Raw genomic sequence first — 26,494 nt, forward strand, 5'->3', positions numbered from 1 at the left:
GAAATGCCTTTCTAGTCCCATGATGACCACACCCTTGGAGGCCGAGAGCTCTTGAAGGACTGGCTTTGGCCTTGAGATGCATGTTGGCCAATGAGGGAGGAGGAGTCTTGAGAGGGTCTCCGATGGCCATGAAAGCGAGGCCCCTACCACTGCAGGGACACCAGCGAGAGCACCTGCTACACTGAATCACCAGCCTCCGGGGTTTAGAGCCAGGCTGCTGCGTTCAGTCCACACCACCGTCATTCGCCAGGTCTCAGGGCCTCATCTGCGGGATGCCGTGGTGACACAGGCCAGCTGGTGGGGCGGTTGTGGGGAGCCATGTATGATGGTTTACGGTGATGGGTGATGCTCGGTGGGGAGAAACTGCATCCAGCTCTTTCTGCAGACCTCGGAGGACTCTCGGCACGTTAAAGCCCAGCTGGGCAGGGGCATGTAGATTTGTTGCATGACTGGTTTTCCGTGGCCTCTCTGGGCCAACGTGCCCAGAACTGAGGGACCTTGTCCTCCCGCTGACCATACCCTGAGTCCCCAAAGTGGCCACGTTGGAGAGTTCACCATCTCCGGGCCGAGATTGGGCCCTCCAGTCCCTCCTCCTCCCCCTTCAATGGTGACTTTAGCGAGCAGTCTAGGGAGACTGAGGTCTGGGGGAGGGGATGAGGCCGGCGGTGGAGGTGATGTGAGCGTGCCCGTGGCGTTGGGCATGTTACACCCGGATGTCCCCTTCCTCTCTTCTGCAGACACCAGCGCCTCACACACGTGTGGATGCATCCTGGGCCTTCCACATGTGCCGAGGCAGCTGTGGGTCTGTGTCCAGCACTCACAAAGCTCCAGAAAATGCCGAGCGGGAGGAAGACTGAGTCGGGAGGCAGAAGGGCCAAAGGGGCCCGACAGCTGGGGCAGCAGCTAGGGAGCCTTGAAGTGTTCATCGGGAGCCGGGATGGGATGGGGACATGAGCCCAGCCCGTGAAGACCCCTCTGTCTGTTAGGGCTGGCCTTGGGGGGAGCACTCCTCAGCTCAGGGCCCGACAAACAGGCCTACGGACATTGCCTTAGCCCTCTTCCCACCAAAGGGGCCCTCACCTAACCCAGGACAAAGCACTGCATGGGGGAGGGGTGATGTGAAAGGGGAGGCATCTATGGGGCTGAGAGGTTAAGGGAGGAGGGGGCTTCTATTTTGCAAGAACCCTGACCCCATGGGCATCTGAGCACCTCTTCTGGTGGGATTCGCTAGAGACAGGGCTTTCTAGGGGTTGGTTCCCTTCCATTCAGAGGCACTGGCCCCAGCCAGCAAGGACAGCATCCCAGGAGGAGGAACTGATCTTGGACTTGGCCAGATCTGGCTGGGGATCCAGACTCTGAAAAGCTACTGTGCCCTGACCCCCGGGTCTCTGTCGGTACAGTCCACTTCCCGGGCTCGGTGTTCACTCAGGCAGCTTCCTATCCAGGGCTTTGGCTGCTTAGTGAGCAGGTTAACTGCTCTGGTCTCTGTCCTTTTCACGACAGATGAGGAAAATGTGCAGCTCAGCACGTGTTCATGGAGCACCCCTGTCCTGGTCACCAGGGTGGCATCTGGGACTTCAGAGAGCACCCTGGCCAGTGCAGTCTGCTCTGGTCTAGGCGCTGGGGGTGATGTCTGTAACGTCCCCCAATGCTAACATCTTACTTACATACAAACTGGATACCCTAATAATCATCTGCCGGCAAAGGGGGTGTTGAAGGCTGTAGTGAGCCCCAGGAGGGCAGAATGTTTGCGGGGGTGGGGGGTGTGCCCTGACTTTACAGCAGAGAGAGGGGCCACCATGGTTATGAGTCCAGGGAAGTCTTCTGCCTGGAAACGGACACTTGCACGGGGTCCTTAGGAGACCTCTGCTGTCTGGGGTTCTACTGTGTGGCGGAAAGCAGGTCACGAGGCCACCCCGCCTTGGTCTCAGTCAGCAGGACTAGAAATAAGGTACCTGTGGCCTGAGCTGGTGCTGGCATGAGACAGATCACTTGACCTGGCTGATCATCCCTCAAAGGAGAGACCTCAGAGCGGCCAGAACTCTCCCTCTCCAGCTCTTGCCCTCACTGGCACGCAAGATGGTCAGGCTTGAAGGGGTCAGGATGATCTGTCCCCCAGCCGGCTGTGGGTACCTTTGGAAGTCAGAGTCATGGGGGTGGGGCGGGGGCAGAGCATGGCTCTACTGTGGCTGCCAGGTTTTCTGATGTCACAAACCACCTGGCCTTTCCCTGGAGGGGGGGGGGGGTAAACTGCAAGGTGGGGGTGGGGCGGTTGGCTTGAGGCAGCTTAGAGAGGTTCACAGTTATCCTACCGCCGCCCAGGGTCAAACCCTCTTTGAACCTCTGCACTCAGACATCTGGGGTCCCAGGATCGGCTGGGCCACCTACCAGGGCCCTAGGGCAAGTCTCTGGGGTCTCCCAGCTTTGCATTCCAGCTCTGTGAGGAATGCATAAGTGACCTCCTGATGGATGAAATGATGAAGCTTGTCCAGCACTTATCACGGTTGGGGCTCAACAGGCCTGACCACCTGTCAGCGTGCCAAGAGGCTCAGTCCCAGGCACCCTTTCCCCAGACTTCTCTCCCCCACCCCAAGCTTCCCAGCCCTGGAGCCTCCCGGGACCCCTGTCCTGTTTCCACTCCGACACGGCCCCACCTTGGCCAGGAACACCAGGACGGTGCAACCCTTCTCCCCAGACAGGCTGCCCAGTTCAAAGGGCAGAGGAACCCCACCCCGGACCAGAGACAGAACCCGAACTACACTACCCAGAATTCCCGGGGCTAGCCAGAAAGGAAATGTCGTTTATGCAAGGAGAGGCTCAGCTCCCCACAAGCTGCAGAGGGGGAGAGAGGGGGGAGACGGGGAGAGGATTAGCAGGGGGAGGGCGGGCTGTGTGCGGGGAGCGAGGGTGGAGAGCTGGGCGGGCGGCGAGGAGGAGGCGGCGCCCGCCCGCCCGCCGCCGCCGCCGCCTGCGGACCTGCATCCCCGCGGGGCCGGCGAGCGGGCGGCGGTCCCTGCGTGCGCTGCGCTCCGGCCGGCGGCTGCGGGCGGACGCGGGGCCAGGCCGGCGCAGGGGCTGAGTTTCTGCAAAGTTTGACCTGGTTGCCTTTCCGATGCTGCAGCAGAGCGAGGCAGCGCGGGGCGCGCCAGGCGGCTGCGGCGCGGCGGCGGGGCTGAGCGGCGACAGCACGCTCACAATGATCATAAAATAAAGCGGGCGCGCGGGGTGGGGGCGAGAGAGCCCCGAGCCTCAGCCCTCCGCCCCCGGCCACCCACTGGCAGCCCCGAGCTAGGAGGAGGTGGGGGCCGGGGGCGCCCACGGTCGCCCCAGACCCCAGTAGAGCCAAAGGACACTGCCCGGGGGAAAGGGGGGGGGGAACGCCCCGGGGACGTGCCCGCGGCGGGGTCAGGGGCGTCCGGAGGGCGGCGGCCGGGGCGCGCGGAGCGGCCCGAGGGGCAGGTGAGTCGGTGGCGCCGCCCGGGTGGGGGCGTGCGCGCCAAAGTTGCCCGGCGGCGGTGAGCGCGCCCGACGCGCGGGGACCCGGGGCCGCTTGGGGCTGGCGAGGTGGGGGACAGAGGCGCCCGACGCGGCGGGGCTGGGGCACTGCACCCTCCGGAGTCGGAGGATCCCGGCCCGGGAAGGGGCGCACGCCCGATCGGACCGGCCTGCGGGGTGGCACTGCGCCCCCAGGGGGCCGGAGGGACCCGGCGGGGAAGGGGCGCCGGCGGCGAGGCGGTAGGGGCAGTGCCAGGGCGGGCAAGTCCACGCGGCCCACTGCAGTGCCAGCCGGTCGCCCCCGCCCCCCGCCCCCCACGCCACTCCCAGGCCGGGAGGTGTCAGCGGAGATGTCACGGGCGGCGATTATTCGCTGGTGCGCGCGGTCGTACAGCCGCCACTGACGGGGCGGGCGGAGGTGGGGGGCGGGGGGGTGGGCCGCCGCCTCCGGGGAGACCGCCCAGAGCTGCGCCGTCAGCTCTGCAGCCCGCGCACACGCGTCGCCGCCTCGCGCGTTCCCCGCAGCAAAGTTCGGCTCAACTTTGAGGCGGGCCTTGACGCCCTGTCCCTTCCACCCCCCGACCAGGTCCTCGGCGGTCGCGGCGAGCCGGGCGGCGGCCCCAGCGCAGCCCCGGAGCCCCGCACGGCGGCGGGCGGCGACAGCGACAGCGGCGGGGGGACGCGGGGCGCCCGCGTGGGGGCGTCGGCCCGCGCCCGCGAGTGGGCGCCGACGGGGACCCGCGCCGCGCCGCGCTCCTCGGGGACCCCGCGGGCGGCCGGTGCCCGGCGCTCGCCTCCTGGAAGCCGCGGGTCGGCGCTCGCCCCCGAGGGCGCCGGGGCCTCCGCGCTCGAACAGAAACTGCTCTTCCATTGATTGGGCCCCGTTGGGCGAGCGGCCGGTGCGTGTGCCCCGAGCGAGCGCGTGCGGAAGGCAGAGGGCAGGAAGTAGGACTTCTGCAGCGACGGTGGCGGCGCGGCGCAGGGGACGGAGCCTTCCTTATTTATGTGTCTGCCGGCGTTCGCCTTCGCCGCCCGAGGACTTCAGGGAGCGTCTCCGAGCTGCGTTCCCCGCGTGTGAGGCACCGAAGGGCTGGCTGTCTGAGCACCATGATTACCCATTAACCTCCAAACTTTCCTTTTTCTTAACCCAAAGAATATCGGTGATTTTTGTCCACTGCTAGCAGAAGAGGAGAGGACCCAGAGCTCTTGAAATGCAGCAAAATCCTTATTTCTAAGCAGGCCCGAGATAGTGATATGCAGACCCCCTCTACTCAGTGAAGTTTTCTATCCTATGGATATCGGTCTTGAGATTTGAGATTGGAGAGCAGTCCTGTCTGCACTGGGTCCCGCAACCTCCATCCTTTCAATGCCCAGTTTTCTCTGGGACTGCTGGCCTTCCCTGGAGATCAGAGCGCTGCTTTGTGCCATGGGCTGTATTCAGAGCATCGGGGGCAAAGCCAGAGTCTTCCGGGAAGGCATCACCGTGATTGACGTGAAAGCCTCTATTGACCCCATCCCCACCAGCATCGATGAGTCCTCCAGCGTGGTGCTCCGCTACAGGACACCCCACTTCCGTGCCTCGGCCCAGGTGGTCATGCCACCCATCCCCAAGAAAGAGACCTGGGTCGTTGGCTGGATCCAGGCGTGCAGCCACATGGAGTTCTACAACCAGTATGGGGAACAGGGCATGTGAGTACTGCTCAGACACAAGCTGTCGGGGGTGGGGGGCTGCTCGGGGTGGGGAGCTTGGAGGCCTGGGGTGGGAGGGAAGCTTCGGGCAGCGGTGGAAGCCGTCCCTGTGTCCTCCTTGGCCAGGTGCTCTCCAGGGTTTGCCTGGTGATTCGGATTGGGGTCACGGCTCTGGGACCTCTCTTCCTGCTGTCACCGGCCCCTGGGGTTCCTGCGTCCTTCCCCGCGAGATGCTGAGAAAGCAGAGGCACGTTCCACCAGGTGTCTCTTTGGCAAAACAAGCGTGCTGTCCTGGGGCTGCTAGAGAGGCTGAGGCTTGGCACCCCCCCCCCCCTCGCTTGGGTGGGGGCTCAGGCCTCCCGGAGAGGTCCATGTGGCGGAAGTTAAGGAGAAGACAGTTACTTGCACAGGTGCTGGGCTCGAACTTGTCTCTGCAGTGTTTTCACATGCATATCAGGACGGGGAGGTGGTGGTGGTGGGGGAATGCTTTGCTGTTCCGGTGTTTTGCTTGAGAGGGTGGCTCGTTTTAGAAACCGAGCCTCCTCGGTTCAGGGTATAGCGTTTTTCTCTCCCCGAGGCAGAAGGCCGCTTGATGTAGACATCCTGTGTCAGTGTCCAGAAGGCTCCAGAGGGGCCCTCACAGCTGAGAGGAGCCCACTGGCCTCTTCCCTCCAGCCTGGGGTCCGGAACGTTCCCAGGACAATGCACGTCTGGGTGCAGGACACGGGGAGCCGGCACCTTCTTTCCTGGCATGCGCTGGGGTTCCTGGGGGTGGTCGTCCCAGTGTGGAAAGAGAAGAGGTGGACAGAAAGGAAAGCCACTTAGCTTCCAGGGCCGCCTGAAGACAGGGAGGTGAAAATAGCTGTTTCCGAGCACGAGGTCCCTCTGAGAGAGCGAGGCGGGCCCCAGGGACAGCTTCCCAACTGTGCCCGGGACTGGCGGGGGATACTCTCCCACGGCCAGCCTCTCCAGGTACGCACTGTTTCTTCCCGGTTCTTCAAGGGAGGAGCGGAGCAGGGGAGCCCCCAGGACTTGGGCCTTTTCCTGGGTCTCAGAACATCCTGGGCCCCTCCGAAATTAGAGGGGGCGGGGAGGGGATGGAAGGTGGCAGGACGCTAAATCCCATTGCGTTTCCTTAATGACTCTGAAGTTGTAAGGCAAACAAGAGAAACGCGGTAAAGCGTAAAATGAGGGCGTAAACAGGATCACCCCACAGGGGCCCACGCGGGGCATGTCCCTCCATCAACCTGATGTCTCTACCCAAGGCCCTTTCATTCTCCAAAGTGGCTTTTAACTTGGTGTGTGTGTGTGTGTGTGTGTGTGTGTGTGTGTGTGAGAGAGAGAGAGGGGGGGGGTGCTGACTTTCCATTGCAAGAAGGGAAACATGATTCTGAGTTATTCGGTGTGGACTAGATCCTAGGAAGCCTTCAGCCAGAAACCTTTTTTGGACCCTGCAAAGGATCCGGGACGAGTGACAAGACACAGGCGCAGAGGGTTTTCTGGGGGTTTGAGGCACAGGCTACGTTCTTCCCAAGAAGGGGTAGGGAAGGCAGAGGGTTTTGCTGACCATGGAAAGATTGGAAAGATCCGAGCGCCGGGAGGAAGTTGGGGGAGAACCAAAGGGGCTGAGTGCCGAGGCGGCGCGGCGGGCAGCGAGGAGGAACAGGCCCGGCCGGGGCCTCCAGTTCCCCATCTGCACACAGGGACTTAAAGCCTCCGCTCTGAGCTCTTTCAGGCACTGTTGCTGGAGGCAGGCCTGAGGCCGGAGACCCGAGATGACTTTCCCTTTCTGTGCCAGTCCTTGGTTCCTGGTTAGAGGAACCCAGTGCGCACCTAGACTGCAGTCAGGCAGACCTGGGCGGGCGTCCAGGCTCTGCCACTTTCCAGGGTGTGTGACCTCAGCCACCCTGACCCTCGGTTTCCCCGTCTGCAAGTAGGGCCAGTCATAGTCCTTGCCCTATAGCTTTTACTGCGAGAATTACGAGAGATGACGTTTGTCAAGCAGTCGGCACGGCACCAAGCCCTCGGTGGTCTTTAACGTGGTTATTATGTGAGCGTTCTTCTCTCCTAGGGGGTGGGTGGGCGTGAGCCACGGTGTCTGTAAAAAGTTGAGAATCGTGGCTGAATCCGGGCAGATCAAACTTCTCCTGGGAGTGAAGCTTCTCCTGAGCCCAGGTCTCTCTCGTTCACAAAGCACCCACTTCCTGACTTTTAAAAATGTTAAAATAGCGCAAGTCACGAATGATTTGAGCTCTCCGAGGTTGAAGGCCGTTTTGTGTGCTTTCCATTTGCTTCCTTTTGTTTCCTCCTCTGCCCTGCCCTGCCCCCCCCCCCCGCCCCCTCTCAGGTCCCCCTGCACCCGCTCTTCCTGCCTCTGCACTCCTGGCTGGGGCAGGACCAGCTCCACAGAAGGGCAGAACCTGAGGCTCTCTGGACAGGGGTCGTGTGGAGCCATCCCCCCCGCCAGCCACCTCGTGTGCCGGGTGACAGCCGCCAGGGCGGATAAGGAGAGAACTGCCCGCAGGTGGCTCTGAGGGACCAGTGAGAGGACCGTGCTAGGTGACCACCGTGTGGCTGAGACGCTGAGTTGGAAACAGCTCCACTTACCACTGATTGGCCAAGTCGTGCTAAAAAGTGGAATTAGCAGAGAGCACGGCTCCTCTGATCCTGGGCAGAGCTCTGTATTCGACCGGCAGCCTCTGCAAATGAGAAGGGCTTGTTTAGAGAAAGCCTGATGTCTGCTCCTTCTTGAGCATCGGAAACATTTAGGTGCCATCTTCCCAACCCCAAACTACGCTCTTTCCTGTTTGTTTGTTTTTTTTTATATTTAACGTTTATTCAATTTAGAGAGAGAGAGAGACAAAGAGAGAGTCAGAGCACGATCAGGGGGAGGGGCAGAGAGAGAGGGAGACAGAGGATCCGAAACGGGCTCCAGGCTCCGAGCGGTCAGCACAGAGCCCGACGCGGGGCTCGAACTCGCGATCGCGGGGCACGATCTCAATGCCAGGAGCACCCGGCGCCCCCGCTGTGATCTCCAGACCCTGCCCGATATCTCCGGGAAGGGTGCAAAGCCACCCTCGAATGAGAACCGCCAGACTAGACCCAGACGATCGAGATCATTAGAATGAAACCCACGCCCGGGACCTCAGTGGCCAGGGGAGAGAGAAGCCAGGTGGCAAAGGTTAAGGTCAGGGCTCCCGTTCTCTACGAACGGGCTTGTATTCAAAATATTAATTCCAAATCCTTAACCGGAACCCGTAATACCCTTTGACGTTATCCCTGGTTAAAATTAATCCCTAATCCAGGAGAACTTTACAGAATGACATCCAGGGCTGGAAATATATGCAGTGGAACTGTCACACAAGCCACCTCGGTGATTCCCCGACTCCTCCAGAGGAGAGCCATGGAGCGCTGAGTTTCTCCGTGCCAGCTTCACGGGATTCTATATGGTTTTCGGGCCAGCCCACATGGCTTTAAAAGCCACCTCCCCCCACCCCAAACTGTTGGAGACACCTGTCTTCACAACCCCATCCTCCGCAATTCCTCAGCCACCACCTGTCAGCTGGCACAGCCTTCTAAGTGACAAGTCACAGTTTCTAGCCCGCGCGGGAGACGCTTCATGTCGTCCCTCGTTTGCCCTTCTCTGAAGCCCTCAGAGCGGCCGGCCCACGGCCAAGGCCAAAGGGCAGACTTGGGGGTGAAGTGGGGGGAATAGCTCAAGAGACAGGGTCTCTCAGGGGGGACAGTGCCACCTCCCCTCACCCTTGTCCCCCTGGTCCAGCCGGGTGCGGATCCTAGCTCCGCCCTCCCGCGGTGCTGTGACCTTGCGACCAGTCTCTTAGCCTCTCCGGGCCTCTCTGTTCCCATCTGTGAGATGGGGAGAATGGTCCCTTCCCTCCCTGGGTTGCTGTGAGGGGTTAAATGAGATAGTGCACGATAAGAGCTCAGCACAGTGCCCGGCACACACGATGCACTCGATCCACGACAGGTGTCGGTGTGATAGCTGCTCGTAGTTGATTATTAAATCTGGGATGCCTGGCGGAGTCAGCGGGAAGACTGCTGTACGTAGAGCCACTCTCTCTTCCAGGGTTGGGTGTCGCGGACCCGCCTACGGCGTGAGAGCCTTGAGCGAGGAGGCCTGCAAGGTCCTTCCAGCCAGCACACGGGGGGACACCTGCTTCGGGACCACAAGGAGGCTGGTGGGAAGGGGCCAGGCGGGGGCGCAGGGACTGAGGCCACAGGCCGGTGGCAGGACGCCGGAGCTGCCCGGGCTCCCCTTCCAGTGTCCCAAGGACGTCATGGGGCCCTCCTTTTATGACGAGGACACAGTCTCTGAGACCTGAGGCCACTTGCCCAAGGAGGCTTGCTCTGCTCCAGCGGGTGACCACGTGGCCCCTTCCTGCAGCCGCGGGCCCACACAGAACAATCGAGGACGAAGCTTCCTCTCTGGGACCGGAAGGCTGCCTCCCCCCATCTGCTGGGCCCTGGCGGAGGCGAGGGTGGCGTGGGTGGGAGAGGGAAGTCCTTGTTTCCAGGCTTTGGGGCGGGAGGAAGTGAGGGGGACTGCCCAGGCCAAAGAGAGCTCCCCACGGACCGGCCCCAGCCAAGCGATGGCTCCAACCCTCACCTTCCGAAAACAAAAGCTGGCTGCGCCCGGAGACGTGCGAGGAGGCACCCGACAGCCGTGGCAATCAGGGAAATAACAAATTAAATCCCGAGAGCTTCTGTTCTTTGCTGATCGGCTCCGGGTAGAAACGCAGCTGATTCGGTGTTGGGGTTGGGGGGAAATGGACAGCCTCACGGGCTGTTTGAGGGGGTGCATACAGTTCAGGCAGTGTCGAGAAGGTGGGTTTGGCTGGCTCTGTTACAATTTCAAACCTACGTGCCCTTCAGTGCTGTTCTACCTGTAGAGTTTGTCTCACAGGGACTTTGAGCACCTGGCCCGGGGCCTGGCATAGGGTAGGCGTACAAAAAACATCTGAACAACAACAAATTGCCTAATGTGTGAATGGAAGACCCAGGCCAGAAGGATGTATATATGAGGATGAAAACTGCAGCACTTGCAAAAAAAAAATTTTTTTTTAAATATAAGGGGACACCTGGGTGGCTCAGTCGGGTAAGCATCCGACTTTGGCTCAGGTCGTGATCTCACAGTTCGCGAGTTTGAGCCTCACACTGGGCTCTGGGCTGACAGCGTGGAGTCTGCTTGGGATCCTCTGTCTCCCTCTCCCTGCCCCTCCCCTCCTTGTGCCCTCGCTCGCTCGCTCTCACTCTGCCTCTCCAAAATAAAACGTTTTTTTAAAAGTTGTAAAGCATGTAGCGTAGGAACCCATTTTTGTTTAAAAGAAAACACTGTGAATGGGAACACGTACTGTGGGTCTATGCAGAGAAAGGTCTAGAAGGATGTTTACCAAAGCGTAATGTGGTGAGTAACCTCAGTGAGGTGGGGGCGGGCGTGGAAGACGTGGCTTTCCTTTCTCACTTCATATACTTCTCTATAGCGATTTTTTTTTTTTAAAGAAAAACACAGCTTTTACAACTAAAAATTAAGATTAGGCACCGTTGGTCCTTTCCAGGGGATATGGTGCTGGGGCCTGGATGAAGGGGGGGAGGTGGGCTGCAAAAGGAGTGGGGCTTGGTTTTGGGGGGAGCCCTGGGAGCAGGCGGTGGGGGGACACCCCCAGACCCTCCCTCGGAGAGCAGGTGCCTAGTGGGAAGGGGCTGGCCTGGCAGGCGGCCACACGGGGCAGAAATCAGGAAACTGGGCTCCCGGTTGCAAACTTTTGCAGAATTTGAACGTTTTGCAAATTGTACAAGACCATGAGATCTGTAAAACTGGGGACCGGGCGAGATAAGCCCTAAGTGCCAGTGGGACCAGTGTGGCCAGAAAAGCCTCGGTCCAAGCAGCCCTCTTGCCCTCAAGCCTCAACTCCTTGTCTGTAAATGAGTTTCTCAGAGCATCTAACGGGCATCAGTTGTGGGATGTGAAATAATATTGAAGTGAACTCAGTTAAGCCTAAGTACAACCGTAATTTAATGTTTATTTTATTTTTGAGAGAGAGAGAGACAGTGCGAGCAGGGGAGGGGCAGAGAGAGAGGGAGACACGAATCGCAAGCAGGCTCCAGGCTCTGAGCCGTCAGCACAGAGCCCGATGTGGGGCTCGAACTCACAAACCATGAGATCGTGACCTGAGCTGAGGTCGTCACTTAACCAACAGAGCCACCCAGGCGCCCCGATACAACTGTAATTTAAAGCAACGTATTTGAATGTATATTTGGGGGAAAAATGCATCTAGGATACTCAACGTGTTATTTCCGTGTGTTTCTTAGGAAAAACTAAATGCAATTTTTTAAAAAAATGATTGATTTTAAGGAAAACAATGACGTGAATAATAGTACAGGAAGTATATAGAATGTAGATGGGACCAAAGTGAACAGAGATGGGAAGTCTGGAAACTCTGCTCTGAGACCCCTGTCTGGGGTCCAGTCTGGCTCTGGGGTCCAGAACTCAAAACGCGGTCAGAGCCCCGGGAGAGGCTGGGGAACCCTGAGGGTGTGAGGGGCCGTCTGTTTTGGGGGGAGAGCCCTCCAGGCTCTTCCCGGGCGGCTGGGAGAGGTGTGCTCCTGTCGTCCAAGGTCAATGAAAGGGCCAGCCTCACCTTCCCTCCGAGGCACCGCGCTGGGCATCCCTGGTTTCCTTCACCTCCACCCAGAAGCTTTTGCCGCCGTGATGCTCCCCGGCCCCCAGGGGTGGCCCTCAGCATTGCTTCTACCCGCCTCGGTCTCCAGGGAAGGCCTTTCTAACCCCTTCAGACCCACACCCTCGGCCAGCTGTGATGCTCGAGCTCGTGTGTGTATGTGCGTGTGTGTGTGAGTGTTGGGCGAGGCCTGTGTTGGAGGCCTGTGGGTAAGGGCCTCTGTGTGTGTGTGCACATGCGTGTGTGTGTGTGTGCATGGTTGAGTGAGGGTCTTTTGAAACCGCTGGCTAAGAGCTCCCTCAGGTTGCGGGTCCTGGCCTGGCGGCTTTGTGGTTGTGTGACCTTGAGATAGGCCTGTACCGTCTCCAAGCCTCTTGTATAAAACGTGCCCCTCTGACGTGTCCCCAGGGTGGTTGAGGAGAAGCACTGGGGGAACGTACGTACATAGGGTGCCTGACACGTCCTCTGTGCTTAGGGAACATGACCATTGTCACCGGCGTCGCTGCAAGGACAGCGGGTGCCAGGGACAGCTACTCCAGGTGAGACGATGCATGAACGGGGTGGCTTTGGGCACTCTAAACTCCTTCAGGAGACCCCCTTTTGGGGCCCAGGCCCTGAAGGCGAGGCCGGGCAGGCCGCTCACAGTCACCGATCCAGGCCACCAACACTTATTTGCCTACATCCTGGAGGCCTGGCCCCTGCCCTCTAGAGATCATCACCAAGCGATCGTATGGTCATCGGATCACCCCTGTGCGTGCGCCAGGAAGCAGCAGGGCGAGGACTGAATGGCATCGGATATGGGGCCACCTGGGTTGGGTCAGCGTGGGCTTCTCTGGGGGGGCTCCGGAGCTGAGCCATGAGGAGCAGTGACCCGCACAGGAGGAGGAGGGACACTGGTCCTGGCAGAAGGCCTCGAGACAGGGGGGGACAGGAGGGGCACGGCCCATTAGAGGAACTGAGAGCGGCTGGTGGGTCTGGAGCCTGGGGAGGGTGTGCGTGCGTGCGTGTGTGTGCACGAGGGGTCCTGGGCTTCAGATGCGTTGGCTTTGAGGGACAGTGCAGACAGATTTGTGTTTTGACAAGATCACCCCCGCTTCTGGGAGAATATTGTAGGAGGCAGGAGTAGAGGCCGGGAGACCCGGGAGAAGGGAGGGGTCCTGGCCAGGGTGAAGACAAAGGAGAAGGGGAGTGTGCAGAGGTGAGAGAGAGAGTCCAGGATGGTGCCAGGTGCCCGGAGGGTGCAGCGTCCTCTGCCCGGAGGGTGCAGGTGCTCTGCACACACTGACGGCAGGTGCTCTGCACACACTGACGGCGGGTGCTCTGCAAACACCGATGGCGGGTGCTCTGCACACACCGGTGGCGGGTGCTCTGCACACACCGACGGCAGGTGCTCTGCACACACGGATGGCAGGTGCTCGGCAAACACCGATGGCGGGTGCTCTGCAAACACCGATGGCGGGTGCTCTGCAAACATTTGGTGAGTGGATGGTGGATGGGGGTTGCCACAGGAACAGGGCATGTGAGGGAGAGTGAGGAGTCTGATTCCGACGTGTGTGCGCACAGTCCTGGGAGCCTTGCTCACACCTTTAAGTGGCCTCTGTGCACCACAGCCCGCCTGTGGGACCTCTGCCGTGCAACAAGGAAAAGGTTCGGTGTGTGCAGGGCTGGGGTCCCACCTCGCCCCTCTCTGCCATGGAGCAAAGAACCGAGGGTCTGCTTTGAAGTTCAAGGTCGTCCCAGAACAAACAGGGAATCTTGGAGGAGGCAGTGACTGCATGCAGTTCATTCCTTTCCAAGCATGTATAATCCCCAAACTGCGGAGGTCACAAAGGCTTCAGATCAGTCAGGGCTGGCACACCTCTAAATGCCCCCCAACATGGTTTCTGGAAGCTTCTACGTATTGCCATTTATATGTTTATATCAATACATCTAATCATCACAAAAACCCTGCAAGGTGGGTAGGACTATCCTCAGTTAACTGATGAGAAAACGGAGGCTCAGAGACTTGTAACTTAATCAGAGCTAGTAGCTGGACTGAGGCTGGATCCGGGCTGGTGTGTGTCCCCCAGAAGTTGTTCCCTTAACTGCATTCACGCCCACCTCCTCGACTAGGCGGGGGCGGCGGGGGGTGGCTGGGGCCGTGGGGAACAGAGGCAGCCCATGCGGGGCTGTGATGATTGGAAGACAAAGGCCCCAGAACCTGATTCTGAGTAATATCCCACATGAGACACGACTGTCTGCTGGCTCATAAGGACCGTCACCCGCCTGTGACTGGGCCAAGGCTCGGGCATTTGGAGGCTGGGGAGGAAAGGAAACCTGAGGCTGGGGGAGAGGGGGGCCGCTCTGGTGCTGAGCCCCACTCCCTCAAAACAAGCCAGCTCTTAGGAAGTGAAAGACAGCCACTGAAGAGTAAAGTTCCTTTTGCAAGTTTACTTTCTGCCTTAAAAAAAAAGAAAACCTTTTGCAAGTGAGTACGGCCACCGTGAGAGCACAGAGTGGGTGCTTTCTAGGCGCCTGGACCCAGGTGGGGCAAAGGCACAGGCTTCTAAGAAATCCAGGACGGGGACCCTAAACTCCTTTTCCGGCCCGTGATACCCACCTGCGAGGAGAGCCGGGTCAGCAGGCTCACGACCTGCTGTGTGGGTGGCCTGCCCGGCCTCGCCTGCCCGTGACTGCTGTGGCCTGTTGGCTTTCGGGGACCGGTGGGGACTTCAGAAATGGGAGGTCGTTTGAGCTGCTGCCCCAGTTCCCTGGGAGTTTGATGAGCTCAGAGCCCCGGGCAGGAGATGGCCTGGTAGGCAGGTGTTACCCTAATTTGTGACTTTTTCAATGAAATGAAAACAGAAATGAAGTAAACAGGAGAATTAGCAAAATCACATGCCTCTCCATCCCTCCCAGGGTGGCCCCAGGTTTGCTAATCGCTGACGTGAAGCGATGCATTTTGGTAGAGGGGTGCGTCTTTAAGTCCATCCACGTCGTTGTGCATCTGTTTCCAGAACGTTCCCATTTCCTCCACCTGGAACTCTACACCCACGAAACATTGACTCTCCGCCCCCACTCCCCTGGTATCCACTGTTCTACTTTGTTTCTATGAATTTGATGACCCGAGGGAGATCTCCTATACGTGGAATCATACAGTATTTATCCTGTTGTGTCTGACTTATCTTACCCAGCATGATGTCTTCAAGGTTCATCCACGCTGTGGGATATTGCAAAGTTTCCTTCTTTTTCGAGGCTGAAGAATATTCCATTGTGTGGACAGACCCCATTTTGTTTATCCACGCTCCCGTTGATGGACACTGGGGTTTCTCCCACCTTTTGGCCGCTGCGAATCATGCGGCTGTGACCCAGAATGCGTCGCAGGGAGCAGCGTATTCTGGAGAGGACCGCTGGCTTCCTCGGTTGTGCCGAAGTCCGGGTGCAGCACGTCCTGACCTTTGGGATCACAGGGGCTCGGGTGGGAGTGGCCGTGGATGAAGTCTGGCCGCCCGGGTCCCAGGCCCCCACTGCTTGGGGAAGAAAAATCCAGCCCCTGGCTTCACTTTCTTTATCTGCCGGGCGCACGATGGACATGAGTGTTGATGAGTGTTGATGAGTGTTGATGCCCCAGACGCTGCTGTGCTCCCAGCCCCCCGGGAGCACGTGTCCCCAGAGTAACTTAGGACAGGTTGGTGTCCCCTTCCGCCTGAGAGCTACTGCCACAGTAACAGTTGCCACGACCGAGTTGAGATGGTGCAGGAGGACAGGATGTGGCTTTGATGGGGGCTGTGTCTGGGGGAGCCCAGACGTGACGGTGGCTGTCTGTGTGTCATCTGGTGCCGCCCTGGCCCCGCGAGGTAAGCCTCAGGGATGCAGCCTTGTGGGTGGCCGACTGAGTACACTGGTCTTCCTGTCCTCAGGTCCAGCTGGGAGCTCCCGGACCTCCAGGAGGGCAAGATCGAGGCCATCAGTGACTCAGACGGGGTGAACTACCCCTGGTACGGCAACACCACGGAGACGTGCACCATCGTGGGCCCCACCAAGAGAGACTCCAAGTTCGTCATCAGCATGAACGACAACTTCTACCCCAGCGTCACATGGGCCGTGCCCGTCAGCGAGAGCAACGTGGCCAAGCTGACCAACATCTACCGGGACCAGAGCTTCACCACGTGGCTGGTGGCCACCAACACCTCGACCAATGACACGATCATTTTGCAGACGCTGCACTGGCGTATGCAGCTCAGCATCGAGGTGAACCCCAACCGGCCCCTCGGCCAGCGCGCCAGGCTGCGGGAGCCCATCGCCCAGGACCAGCCCAAGATCCTGAGCAAGAACGAGCCGATACCGCCCAGCGCCCTGGTCAAGCCCAACGCCAACGACGCTCAGGTCCTCATGTGGCGGCCCAAGCACGGGCAGCCGCTCGTGGTGATCCCGCCCAAGCACCGGTAACGGCCAGGGCGCCCTGCTAGGCTAGGCTCGAATTATAACGCTGCCCCTACCCACACCCGCACGGACTCTTCGGTCATTCAGCAAAATACAACCACTCTACCTTCTCGAGCGGGCGGATCTCACTGTGCAAAGGCCCCGGGATGGCCTCCCCCAGCCCTCTTGGCACCTGCTTCCTTTCGGGGAGGGGGAGGCCCGGCCGGGACACCTGACCCCACGCGCCCCTTCACCTTGGGTCTCCTCTCCTGGCAGTTCAGTCATTCACTTGCAAGCCTCCCCGAATCAACTGCTTTTTCAGTTTTTCTTCTTCTTCTTCTTCTTCTTCGTTTTTTTGGTTTTTGGTTTTTGTTTTTTCAACACCTCTTTACGAGGTTCAGGGGCGGGAGGAGGCGGAGCTGGTCATGACCCTGAACGGCACGGCTGCTGATCTGTGAGTGGCGGCTCCCCCCACCCCCGTGGCAGCTCCCTCGTCCCCCCCCCCCCCCGTCACGCGGCCTTACGTAGACTCGCTTTGCCAAACTTCTTCTGCCTTAAGCTGAATTTAAAGGAAAAAGCCCCAAACCGACAAAGAAATAGGATCTCTTTTCTACCGGACTGTTCACCTTCTGCTAGAGGTGAGGGAGGGGGCAGGGCCAGGGCAGAGAGAGAGAGGGTGCCTGGCCCCTCCTCCCGGGTGGCTTGGGAGGGGGGGGGCAGGGGGACAGATTTAGACCTAAAACCAGCTGCTCATTCTTTCGTTTCAGCAGAAACGAAACCAGACAGACCACCTAAAGACCCCCCCCCACCTTCTCTCGGGCTCAGGTGGAAACCCCCATTCCCCCCCCACCCCCCCCATACCTGTGCAGAAGGGATCTGGGCTTCCTTCCTCTCTCTTCTTGGCAGCCTTAACTTGCCTGGGGTGGATCTGGGAGGAGAGAAGGAGGGTTGAGCCCAGGGGATTTTCGCCATCCCTGTCCTCAGCACCCAGCCACAGATGGGTCCGCCTTTCCCTTTTCCGTCCACACTGGCCCCAAACGCCTGGAGGGCCGGCCACCTTGAGCCAGATTTAGTTCCAAGGTAAGAAAGGCGGGTGACTTCCCTCCTGGCTCCTTCTCAGGGGATGCCCCTCCCGGGGGCTCTGGGGGAAGCTGCAAACAGGCTCTGGGCGCCAGTGTCAGAGGTTGGGGAGACGCTGTCCGGCGGGGGGCAGTGGGGGGGGGGTGGTCCTGGATCTGGGGAGGCCGGGAAGGCTGTCGGCAGACACCCCTCTGCTGGTGATTCTCAAGGAAGCAAAGCGGGGCCTCGGGCTGGCGGGGGTCACGTGGGGCCATGGTTGACAGGCATCGGGGCCACTCTGGAGGCTGGTAGGGACAGCATGGCCAGTCTGGAGGGCCACCTTCCCTCGGGTCCAGGGCCCTCCAGAGCCCTAGGATGGTCCTGAGCGACGCCGAGCCTTCTGCCTTGAAGGCTGCTTGCGGGACCTACGAGGGACACCCCACGGAAGCCCCCCTTCCTCCAGCTTGCCAAACCCCACAGCCACTTCACCCGGCCCTGGGTTTCCAACTAATAATAATACTCAAGCACAGAAAACCGACAGAAAAGAAAAAGCGTTCATTTCTGCAGCCGATGAGCCACTTGGACGAGCCCCAGTGACAGCGTGGGAGGATGTGGGTCACCTTGCTCTGCTCCTTTATCCACGTGGTAGTATACTTATTCAAGGGGTGCTTCACGTCCAAACTCTCTCTCCAGCCCCGCTCCCGACATCAGGCCCACAGCTGTCCTGGAACGACGGGACTGTGGTTGCCTGCGCGATGCCCGGGAACCCCTTTGTCAGGCCTAGGACCTTCCCCCTGTGCCCCTTGGTGTGTAGGTACCCCGTCGCCCAGGGAGGCCATAGCCTCGAGTGAGAGGGACGATGGGTCCCAGCTCTACCTCTGGGGAAGGGCCAGGCCGGGAGCGGGTGGGCGGGGGGCCAGGGTGACGGCGTCCTGATGCCGTGGACAGGACCTGGCCTCCTAACGGAGCGGCCCTTCTCTGCACTCAGGTCTTTCTTGCACTAAAAAAAGGAGGAAGGGCCCTGGGCGAGGGGTCAGGAAGCCGGAGTTCTGGTTCTGGGCTGGGTCACCACGAAGGGGATCTTACTGTGCTAGGGGGTGGCCCTGAGCTGCAGGGGGCAGTGTCCCGCAAATACGCGCTTGCTGAGCGTGAGCGAGCCCTCCTGCCAGGAGCCGGCGCTGTGCCCACCAGAAGGGGGCACGCCTGCTGTGGCTGCCCGCCCCCCCACCCCCCCCTGCATGCCTGGGCCCCAGCTCACCTTGCTTCCTGACTCACCCTGCCCCTCCTGTACCCCTTTCTCTCTGTCCCTCCCGGCCTTTCTGAACACGGGGCTGGAAAGACCCTGGAGAAACGGCAGGTCTGGCCAAGGACACTGGGCTTAGCTTGGGTCTGGTCCCTGGGCCTCCTCCCTGTCAGGAGCACAGACCCCAGGCTTCTCACCTGGGTCCCCAATCCCTCCGGTGTCCCCGTTTCCTGGCGTGGACACGCTCCTCCAGCAATAAGGACCATCCGTGGTCGTGGAGAGTACTGTGAAAACAAACCAATGCACTTACCAGGAGGCACAAGACTCTTGAAGAACCTGTAACATTAACCTTTTTGAAAAACAACGAATATTCACAAAGAGAAATAAAATGTAATTTTAAAGTAGGCCTGGCTAGGGTCTGGATGTTTCTAAAGTGCTGGTTCATTTTGGGGTCCATGGACCTGTATTGTGGCCACGGGAGTGAGCGTATTTGGAGGTGGGTCACCTTATTGACGCGTCCTCCGCTGTCTGCAGCCCTGGGGCCTCAGGTCCCTGCCCAAAGTGCCCCTGGCTGTGCCCCGTGGTGAGGAGGGACCGCAGGCTTGAGGTGGAGGCAGGACTTGAGGGCGGCTTGGCTTTCTGGAAAACAGAAGAAACCCGTGTGACAAGGGGAGTTAGTGTTCAGATGGGGCCCTTACCCCCTGGACCTTGCAAACCTGTCTTCGCATGGAGAAGCAGGCATCAGGACAGTGTCAGTCTAGAACGTGGCCCTGTGCCCTGCCCCCAGCTGGCAGGTGACGGAAGGGGGTTGCGTGGGGCCCAAGCCTGCAGAGTAAAAACTTTCTTTTACTGAGAACTTTCTTATGAAAGGAGGAGAGGTGGGTGAGCCCAGAGGTCCTGGAGTGGGTGTGGGCTCTGAGGGCGGGCCATGGATTCCAGGCAATTTGCACCAGTTTGGGTCAGACAGCAAGCCTCTCCGAGCCCCATTTACCTTGTATGGAAAGTGGCGATTCTTTGGGCAGCTGACGTGGTGAAAACACGGGTCCTACTCAGTTTCCCAGGTGTTAACTTACTGAACCCTCACAAAACCAGGTGCTATTGGGATCCCCATTTTACAGATGAGGAAACTGAGGGACAGAGGAGTCGACAAGCTGCCCAAGGCCACGCCTCCGGAAGAGGCAGAGGTGGAGTTTGAACCCTGGCCCTGGAGCCCAAACCCTTACCGCTGCATGTGTACGCTCAATCTTGGCTTGTTGCTGCGAAGCATACATTTGGTGCTCAATAAGTATCAATGACTATTAAGAAAGCCCCGTGCCTTTGGCTCACTCCATCCTGGGCTTCCCCGGGCAGGAAATGCCTCTCCCCTCCCACAGGAAGGTTCTGTGCAGCCCTCAGTTCCCTGATGCCCACAGTGAGTCGGGCCCGGGGCTACAGGCTCACCCCTCAGGGTTGGCGGCAGCCTTTCAGGACTGCCCCGGAGGGCAAGGGCCCCCCCCCCCCCCCCATTCGCTCTGGGCATCGGGGACTCGGTTTCTTCTCTGGGTTTTCCACACGGCATCCACCCAACAGCATTCTGCATCCTGTCTCCTGGGTCTGAGACACCAAAGCAGGAAATTGCATAACAGGCCCCTCTGGCCGCCCTCCACCCAGATGGCTTATGGGTGGTTCAGTTCACTGCCGAGGTTTGGCTTTCGGTTGTGGAGTCGGCTCCTGAGCTCTGCCTCTGGGAGTGCCTGGTGTGTGTGTGTGTGTGTGTGTGTGTACATGTTCATGCGTGAACACAGAACAGGGGTGCAGGCTTAGCCAGCAGCGGAAGAAAGCCGAGCTGGATCACATCAGGATAAAGCCAGAGATGCGCAGGTTTGAACCTTCAGGCCGGCACACAGCTGAGGGTGCTCTGAGGGCACCCCCACACTGGGGGTAGCCTTCGGGGGGCAGGGGGAGTGTGTCCGGAGGCTGGCCATGAGTATAGCGGATTCCAAGTGGCATTTAGTCACCCAGTGGAAGCCCTCCCGCCTCTCCGGCTGATAGCAGGTTAAATTTAGAAGTCCCAGACTGGGATGAGACGCAGACACCAGACTCGAGCCAGCTGTCGCAAGGTCCCCTCCAGGAGCGGGGCCTGGGCGAGCCGGCTGTCTGGGCTGGGCCAGGCCCACCTGCCCCGGGATGCCTGGGAGAAGCAGGCACACCAGGGCCCCAAGCGCAGCCTGCCTGTCACCTCTGGCCCCTTCTGGGGAGAGCCCAGGCTCTGGACTCTGGTTCACTGTCAGGGCTTCAGTCCCTAGAGGAAACACCACCTGCTGTGGTCCAAGAGGAAGACAGCTTAATGGGAACTGCAAGGGCGAGGGCGGCCGGAGCCGTCAGGCCCCTGGACGTTTCGATCGGCTCACATGTGCCTTCTCACCTCTGGCTCGACTTGCCTCTCGGCCATCGTCTGTCCCGCCGGGCTGGCCCCACAGACATTGTTTCCCACCTGGCCGGGGCCCGGGGCCGGCCATCGCATTAAGGCAAATACCGAAGCACTGTGCACACACACTATCCAAAAGGGCCCACGCAAGTCCTCTGCGTGCGGCTAAGTCCTGCAAAGACGCACATCCAGAGCGAGCGCTTCGGGGCTGGAGGGCCCTAGAGGTGCCTGTCACCGCTGAGCCCACGGAATACAGAAGGGAAACTTTGACAGAGGAGGAAACTGGCCCTCAGAAAGGGCTGCGGGACTTGCTGGAGGTCACTCAGCTGGGAAGCTGCAGAACGGGGCGGGTTTCAATCAGCCGTGTTTCGCCCTCGCTCCGTCTCTTCTCTCCCGGCCACAGCACTCCAGTTCGACCAGACCGCCCATAGCCGTTTTTCTGCCAACCTCAGCGCCGGAGGCCCCCCGCGTGGTGCCGAACACCAGCCAGCAGCGGCCCCGCGGACACTGGAAGATGAAAATCATTAAGTGCAAAGAGAACACATCTGAGCGAATGAGCTCCGTCTCTGCGCTCGTGTCCGGGGAGGCTAACCCGCACGACCGACGTGGGGCCAGGCGGACTGGAAGGCAGAGACGGGATCCGTTCCTCCGCCGGCCCGAGCGCAACTTAGGTCTGAGTGCCGCTGCCCCGCTTCATATTTTATGGTCCCTTTTTAATCAGACAGATGACGGGAGGCGGTATTTGCAGCGCGCGAGTCGCAGTCAGAAGCCCCACGCTATCCTTGGCTATAAGTGGCTGCCACTTGTCTCGCTAAGTGAGGTCGGCCGGTTGCCTGACCTCGCATGCCTGGGTTTCCTGATTGGCAAGCCGGGACACGCACACCTACTCGCCCTCCCAGCGAAGCACAGCAGCTGTGCCCAGTGTTAACCCTGCACGCGGGGCCGCCTCTGACATCAGGGACCAGAGACTTCCTTTCTTCAACATGGCTAACGTCACCGGCAACATCCAACATCCCAACGTTACTGGGTTTATTCGGGATTCTCGGCATCCTCAACAAACACATACAGAGTGCCAGCCAGTCAGGCAAGTGGATTTCAGTGTTGTTTCCTCAGCTACATTGAGCTAGAGTTCACACACCACGTTGTTTGTTTTAATGTTTATTTAGTTTTGAGAGAGAGAGAGAGAGTGTGAGTGGGGGAGGGACAGAGAGAGAGGGAGACACAGGATCGGAAGCAGGCTCCAGGTCCCGAGCCGTCAGCACAGAGCCCGACGCGGGGCTCGAACCCACGATCCACGAGATCGTGACCTGAGCCGAAGCCGGACGCTGGACCGATGGAGCCCCCCAGGTGCCCCAAGACCGAGTTCACGTATCAAACAGCTCGCCCATTTAGAGTGTATAGTTCATTGGCGTTTATTCACAGAGTTGTGCAGCCAGGACCCCAACATTGGAATGTTTTCATCCCCTCAAAAGGAAACCCCATCCCTGTTAGGTAGCACTGCCCCCACACCCCAGCCCGAAGCGCTCGCCGATCCCTGTCCTGTCCCCGTGGGTGTCCCTACTCTGGCCATTCCGGCGTGAATGGAAATAGACCCCGCGGGCTTGCCCGTGCCTGGCTCCCTTCCCTCGGCACGTTTTCGGGGTCCCCGTGTTGCAGTGTGCATCGGCACCCCCTTTTTGCCAGATATGCTTGAGATCATCTCCTGCGTGTGAGGCCCTTTGCTAAGCGTTGGGGAAGCAGCAGCTTGGTGGCTGCTGTCCCAGGGAGACAGCTCGCTGTGCCGCTGCTGCAGGGGGCCCGACCTGCCGTGGAGGATGTGGGCTTCTCGGTCACATGAGAGAAGTGGGGAGGAAGGGCGTTGTAGCCACAGGAAGCAGAGCCACCAGGGAGGGGCCCATCGCTCTCTGCGGGCTCTTAGCGCCCCCGTGGGAGAGGGCGCCTACCGACACCCCTCCACCCAGTTAACTGTGTGGTCGTAGCTCTTTAAAGGCACTGTCACTTGTGGACGAAGGAGAAGGTTCCGGGAAGGAGGGGAAGAGCCCACATCCCTGCATGTCAGGAGGGAGTTCTCCAGGCTTCTGGGACCGCGTGGCCTCTCACTTCTGATATACACCTGCCAAAAGGGAGGCGGGAGGGGACGCAGTGAGCTCACCTGGGTTTGCAGGCCCGCGCCGCCCCTCCCTGGCTGTGTGACCTTGAGCAGGTAACCTTCGCTCTCAGGTCTCGGTTTCTTCAGTGGGCACAAGAGGGGTTCCTCTCCTCACAGGACTGTGGTGGGCGTCCAAAGGTTAACGGACACGAAGGAAGAGGAACGACAGTATTGAGTACACATCAGGTGCTCAGGAAACTTGACCCACTGATACTGGTTGGCCCCCGGGCCTGTTTCCTCGTCCGCAAGACGGAACTATAGTGCTTTCTTCGTAGGGAAGGACTCAGTGGGGTCAGCAAGCAAAGCCCTTAGCGCAGGGTCTCACACGTCAGTCAGGCGCCCCACGGGGGGGTAGTTGTCGTTGACCTTGCGACCAGATGTTAAAATGGTGTTCTTGTCTGCCCCCGTCTCAGCCCACGTAGAAGGTAGGGAACAACACAAGTGGAACGGCCCCACCCTCGGCCCCCCTCACAGGCCACCCACGCTGGACGTGCCCAGGGACCGAGGCGCACCGTGGCCCGCCTGGGTCCGCGCCCTGCGCAGGGGTGTGAGCGAAGCGCAGTGGACGGGGCAGGAGAAAGGAAGGCCGCCCTGCGGAGGGCTCTCCGTGCATCCTGTCTTCCTCGGGATGGCCGCTTCACTCCAGCCCCTCACCAAGATGGCTGTCTCTGCCAGCCCGTCTCTGCGTGGGCTTGGCCTCTGCCCGCTGGGTGCTTAAGGCTCAGTTAACGTTCACCACCAACGCTCCTATTGGAGACCATCCCCAAGGCTTAGTTGCATGGTCCTGCACCATGCAACTCAAGGCTGGCTCCACCGCCTGCCATCTTGATTTCACTGGTTTCTTCTGAGCGTCGTCAGCGCCCTTGGCCGAAAACGTAGATGGGCTATTATTTATTATTGTGATAACATACTCCTAAGATTTCCCATTGTAACCACTTTTGAGTGGACGGTTCTGTGCCATTACGTACACGTTGTCGTGTAAACATCACAACTGTCCGTCTCTGGAACTTTGTCACCTTGCACAGCGAAAACTCTCTACAACAGCTCCCCTCTCCCCAGCACCCCCGGCAAACAGCTCTCTACTTTCCGCCTCTGGATGGGACGTATCTAGGGACCTCATATCAGTGGGATCGTAATTTGTCTTGTGACTTACTTCACTCAGCATCGTGTCCTCAAGGTTCATCCATAGTGTAGCGTGCATCAGAATTTCCTTCCTTTTTAAGGCTGGTCCTTACTTTCCAGGCTTTTCGGTATGAGGCGTGGGTCTCGACTACCCAGAGGCATCCTGGGATTACAGCCTAGTCCCCGCTGCTCGAAGTGAGTCATCAATACACCAGTAAATTACAGAGCTGTACAAGGAAGTCCATGTGTGGTTCATTTTTGGAAGATTTCCCTCCCCATCGGTTAAAATAATAAAATTCCAAGTGCTTCAAGAGATAAATTTTTCTCATCTGGAAAATTCCCTTAACTGGAAAATGCTATTTTCCATGAAATGAGGTTATTTCTAGGCATGAATAAGGAGGTAAGAGTAGGAGGAAGCATTTTGGGACGTGCTGTGGCCAAGGTGGACTCCAGGGTGAGCTTTGAGAAGGTCCTTTACTGTATCCTCAGGAGCAGGTGTTTATAGGTGTAAATTTGGACTCCCCCAGTCCTCTTAATCTGGGCACGGCTCATCCCAAGAGGTGGTGGGGACAGGAGGGGGAGCCCCAGAGGCTGCGGCCAGGGTGCCCCACTTGACCACCGGCCGGTGTCCTCATCACGAATTACTGGCAGAGGAGGCATCTGCCCTGACGTTCAGTGATCATGCGGTCTGCCTGCAGACCTGTCAGCAACGGAAAACGAGCTCTCTTTGGGACTTCTGGAACCTCTCTGATCCGTGAGGAATTCAGCACTGTGGGGCCTCAGAGAATAAGCCTCGCGGTTGGCAAGGCGTGAGCACCAGGCACCGGCCTTTCACTGCAGAGCCGTGGATTGGGTGGTTAATGTGGCACTTATCAGGATGTTGTTACGTGGGAGGCAAAGGGACTTCCCTGCAAACGGCCGCTTCCTGTAAAGGTTGCTGAGGGGGGGCTGGCACGAGCTCTGCAGCTGTCCCCTTGACAGGCAGCACCACACCACAGTGATGTGCCACACGGATATGCTCCGTCCCCCTTTGACGGATGAGACTCCAACTCCCTGCTCCCAACAGGAAGCTGATGATCTTATAGAAACCATGGGTGTGAGAAACAGCAGTGGGGTTGGCCGTAACTGGTCGTGTGATGGCCACAAAACCCAGAAAGGTCTGAATCCTGCCCACGATCCGTCTTCCTCTCCTGGGAGGTCTGAGGGAGGCGGACGCCCTAGGAAGAAGCCCCACTTCCCTTTGGTTTTGAAATCCAGCCTGAGAATCCGGAAAGCTAGGTCCTGCAGAGCAGCTCTTCCTTCCCATGGCCAAGCCCCTGCTACGTGGCACATCATTCTGGCTGCTTGGAGGGCAGGTAGGAGGAACCAGACAGGGCTATCCGTTCTACCACTCGTATTCAGCCTTGGGCACAGAGCAACGAAGCAAGAAAAAAAAGCAAACGCATAAAGAGTGGCGCCTGAGTGGCTTCGTTGGTTGAGCTTCCGACCCTTGATGTTGGCTCAGGTCTTGATCTCAGGGTCATGAGTCCAAGCCCTGCATTGGGCTCCACGCTGGGCACGGAACCTACTTAAAAAAAGTGCCTTAAGGGGAGCCTGGGTGGCTCAGTCCGTTAAGTGTCTGACTGTTGATCTCAGCTCAGGTCATGATCTCACCGTTTGTGAGATCAACCCCTGTAGGGGGCTCTGCGTTGACAGTGCAGAGCCTGCTTGGGATTCTCTCTCTCTCTCTCTCTCTCTCTCTCCCTCTCTCTGCCCCTCCTCTGCTCACGCTCTCTCTCAAAAGAAATAAACAAACTAAAAAAAAAAAATGTTAAGGAAAAAAAATTTGCAGTGAAATGATAAATTATGTGTGCAGAAAATCCAAAACAACAACAACAACAACAACAACAACACACACACACACACACACACACACAGAATTAAGCAAATTTAGCATAGTAAGAGGGCATGTGGTCAACGAATATGAATGGGTTACATTTCTATCTACCACCTATTGTTCCGGTATCATTTGTTGAAGACGACTCTTTCCCCACTGACCTGCCTCTTCACCTTTGTCAAAAAATCAATCGTATTATGTGTGGATCTATCTCCGGACTTTCTATTCTGCATAACTGATCTCGACACAGAATCTGAAGCAGGCTCCAGGCTCTGAGCCGTCAGCACAGAGCCTGACGTGGGCTCAAACTCACGAACCACGAGATCATGATCGGAACCGAAGGTGGACGCTTAAC

The 26,494-nt window shown here is 58.9% G+C and overlaps 1 protein-coding gene across 7 annotated transcripts; it reads left to right on the forward strand.

The window, feature by feature from the left end:
- Window positions 1-2,881: 2,881 nt before the first annotated feature.
- Window positions 2,882-18,989, forward strand: FAM78A (family with sequence similarity 78 member A). 7 transcript variants are annotated; one of them, XR_009251343.1, is made up of 4 exons: window positions 3,915-5,184; window positions 15,782-16,921; window positions 17,268-17,363; window positions 17,754-18,989. XR_009251343.1 is itself a non-coding variant. In XM_058693785.1 (3 exons), the coding sequence occupies exons 2-3, from the start codon at window positions 4,862-4,864 to the stop codon at window positions 16,308-16,310; spliced, it is 852 nt and encodes a 283-aa protein (XP_058549768.1). In that variant the 5' UTR covers window positions 2,882-3,459; window positions 4,082-4,861; the 3' UTR covers window positions 16,311-18,989. The 7 variants fall into 7 exon arrangements, 3 of the variants coding, with proteins under 3 accessions (XP_058549768.1, XP_058549767.1, XP_058549769.1); XM_058693785.1 differs by adding an exon at window positions 2,882-3,459 and having other exon boundaries at window positions 4,082-5,184; window positions 15,782-18,989; XR_009251341.1 differs by having other exon boundaries at window positions 15,782-17,363.
- Window positions 18,990-26,494: the final 7,505 nt, after the last annotated feature.

The sequence above is a fragment of the Neofelis nebulosa genome, chromosome 12 (genome assembly GCF_028018385.1).
Source record: "Neofelis nebulosa isolate mNeoNeb1 chromosome 12, mNeoNeb1.pri, whole genome shotgun sequence".
Taxonomy (NCBI): domain Eukaryota; kingdom Metazoa; phylum Chordata; class Mammalia; order Carnivora; family Felidae; genus Neofelis; species Neofelis nebulosa.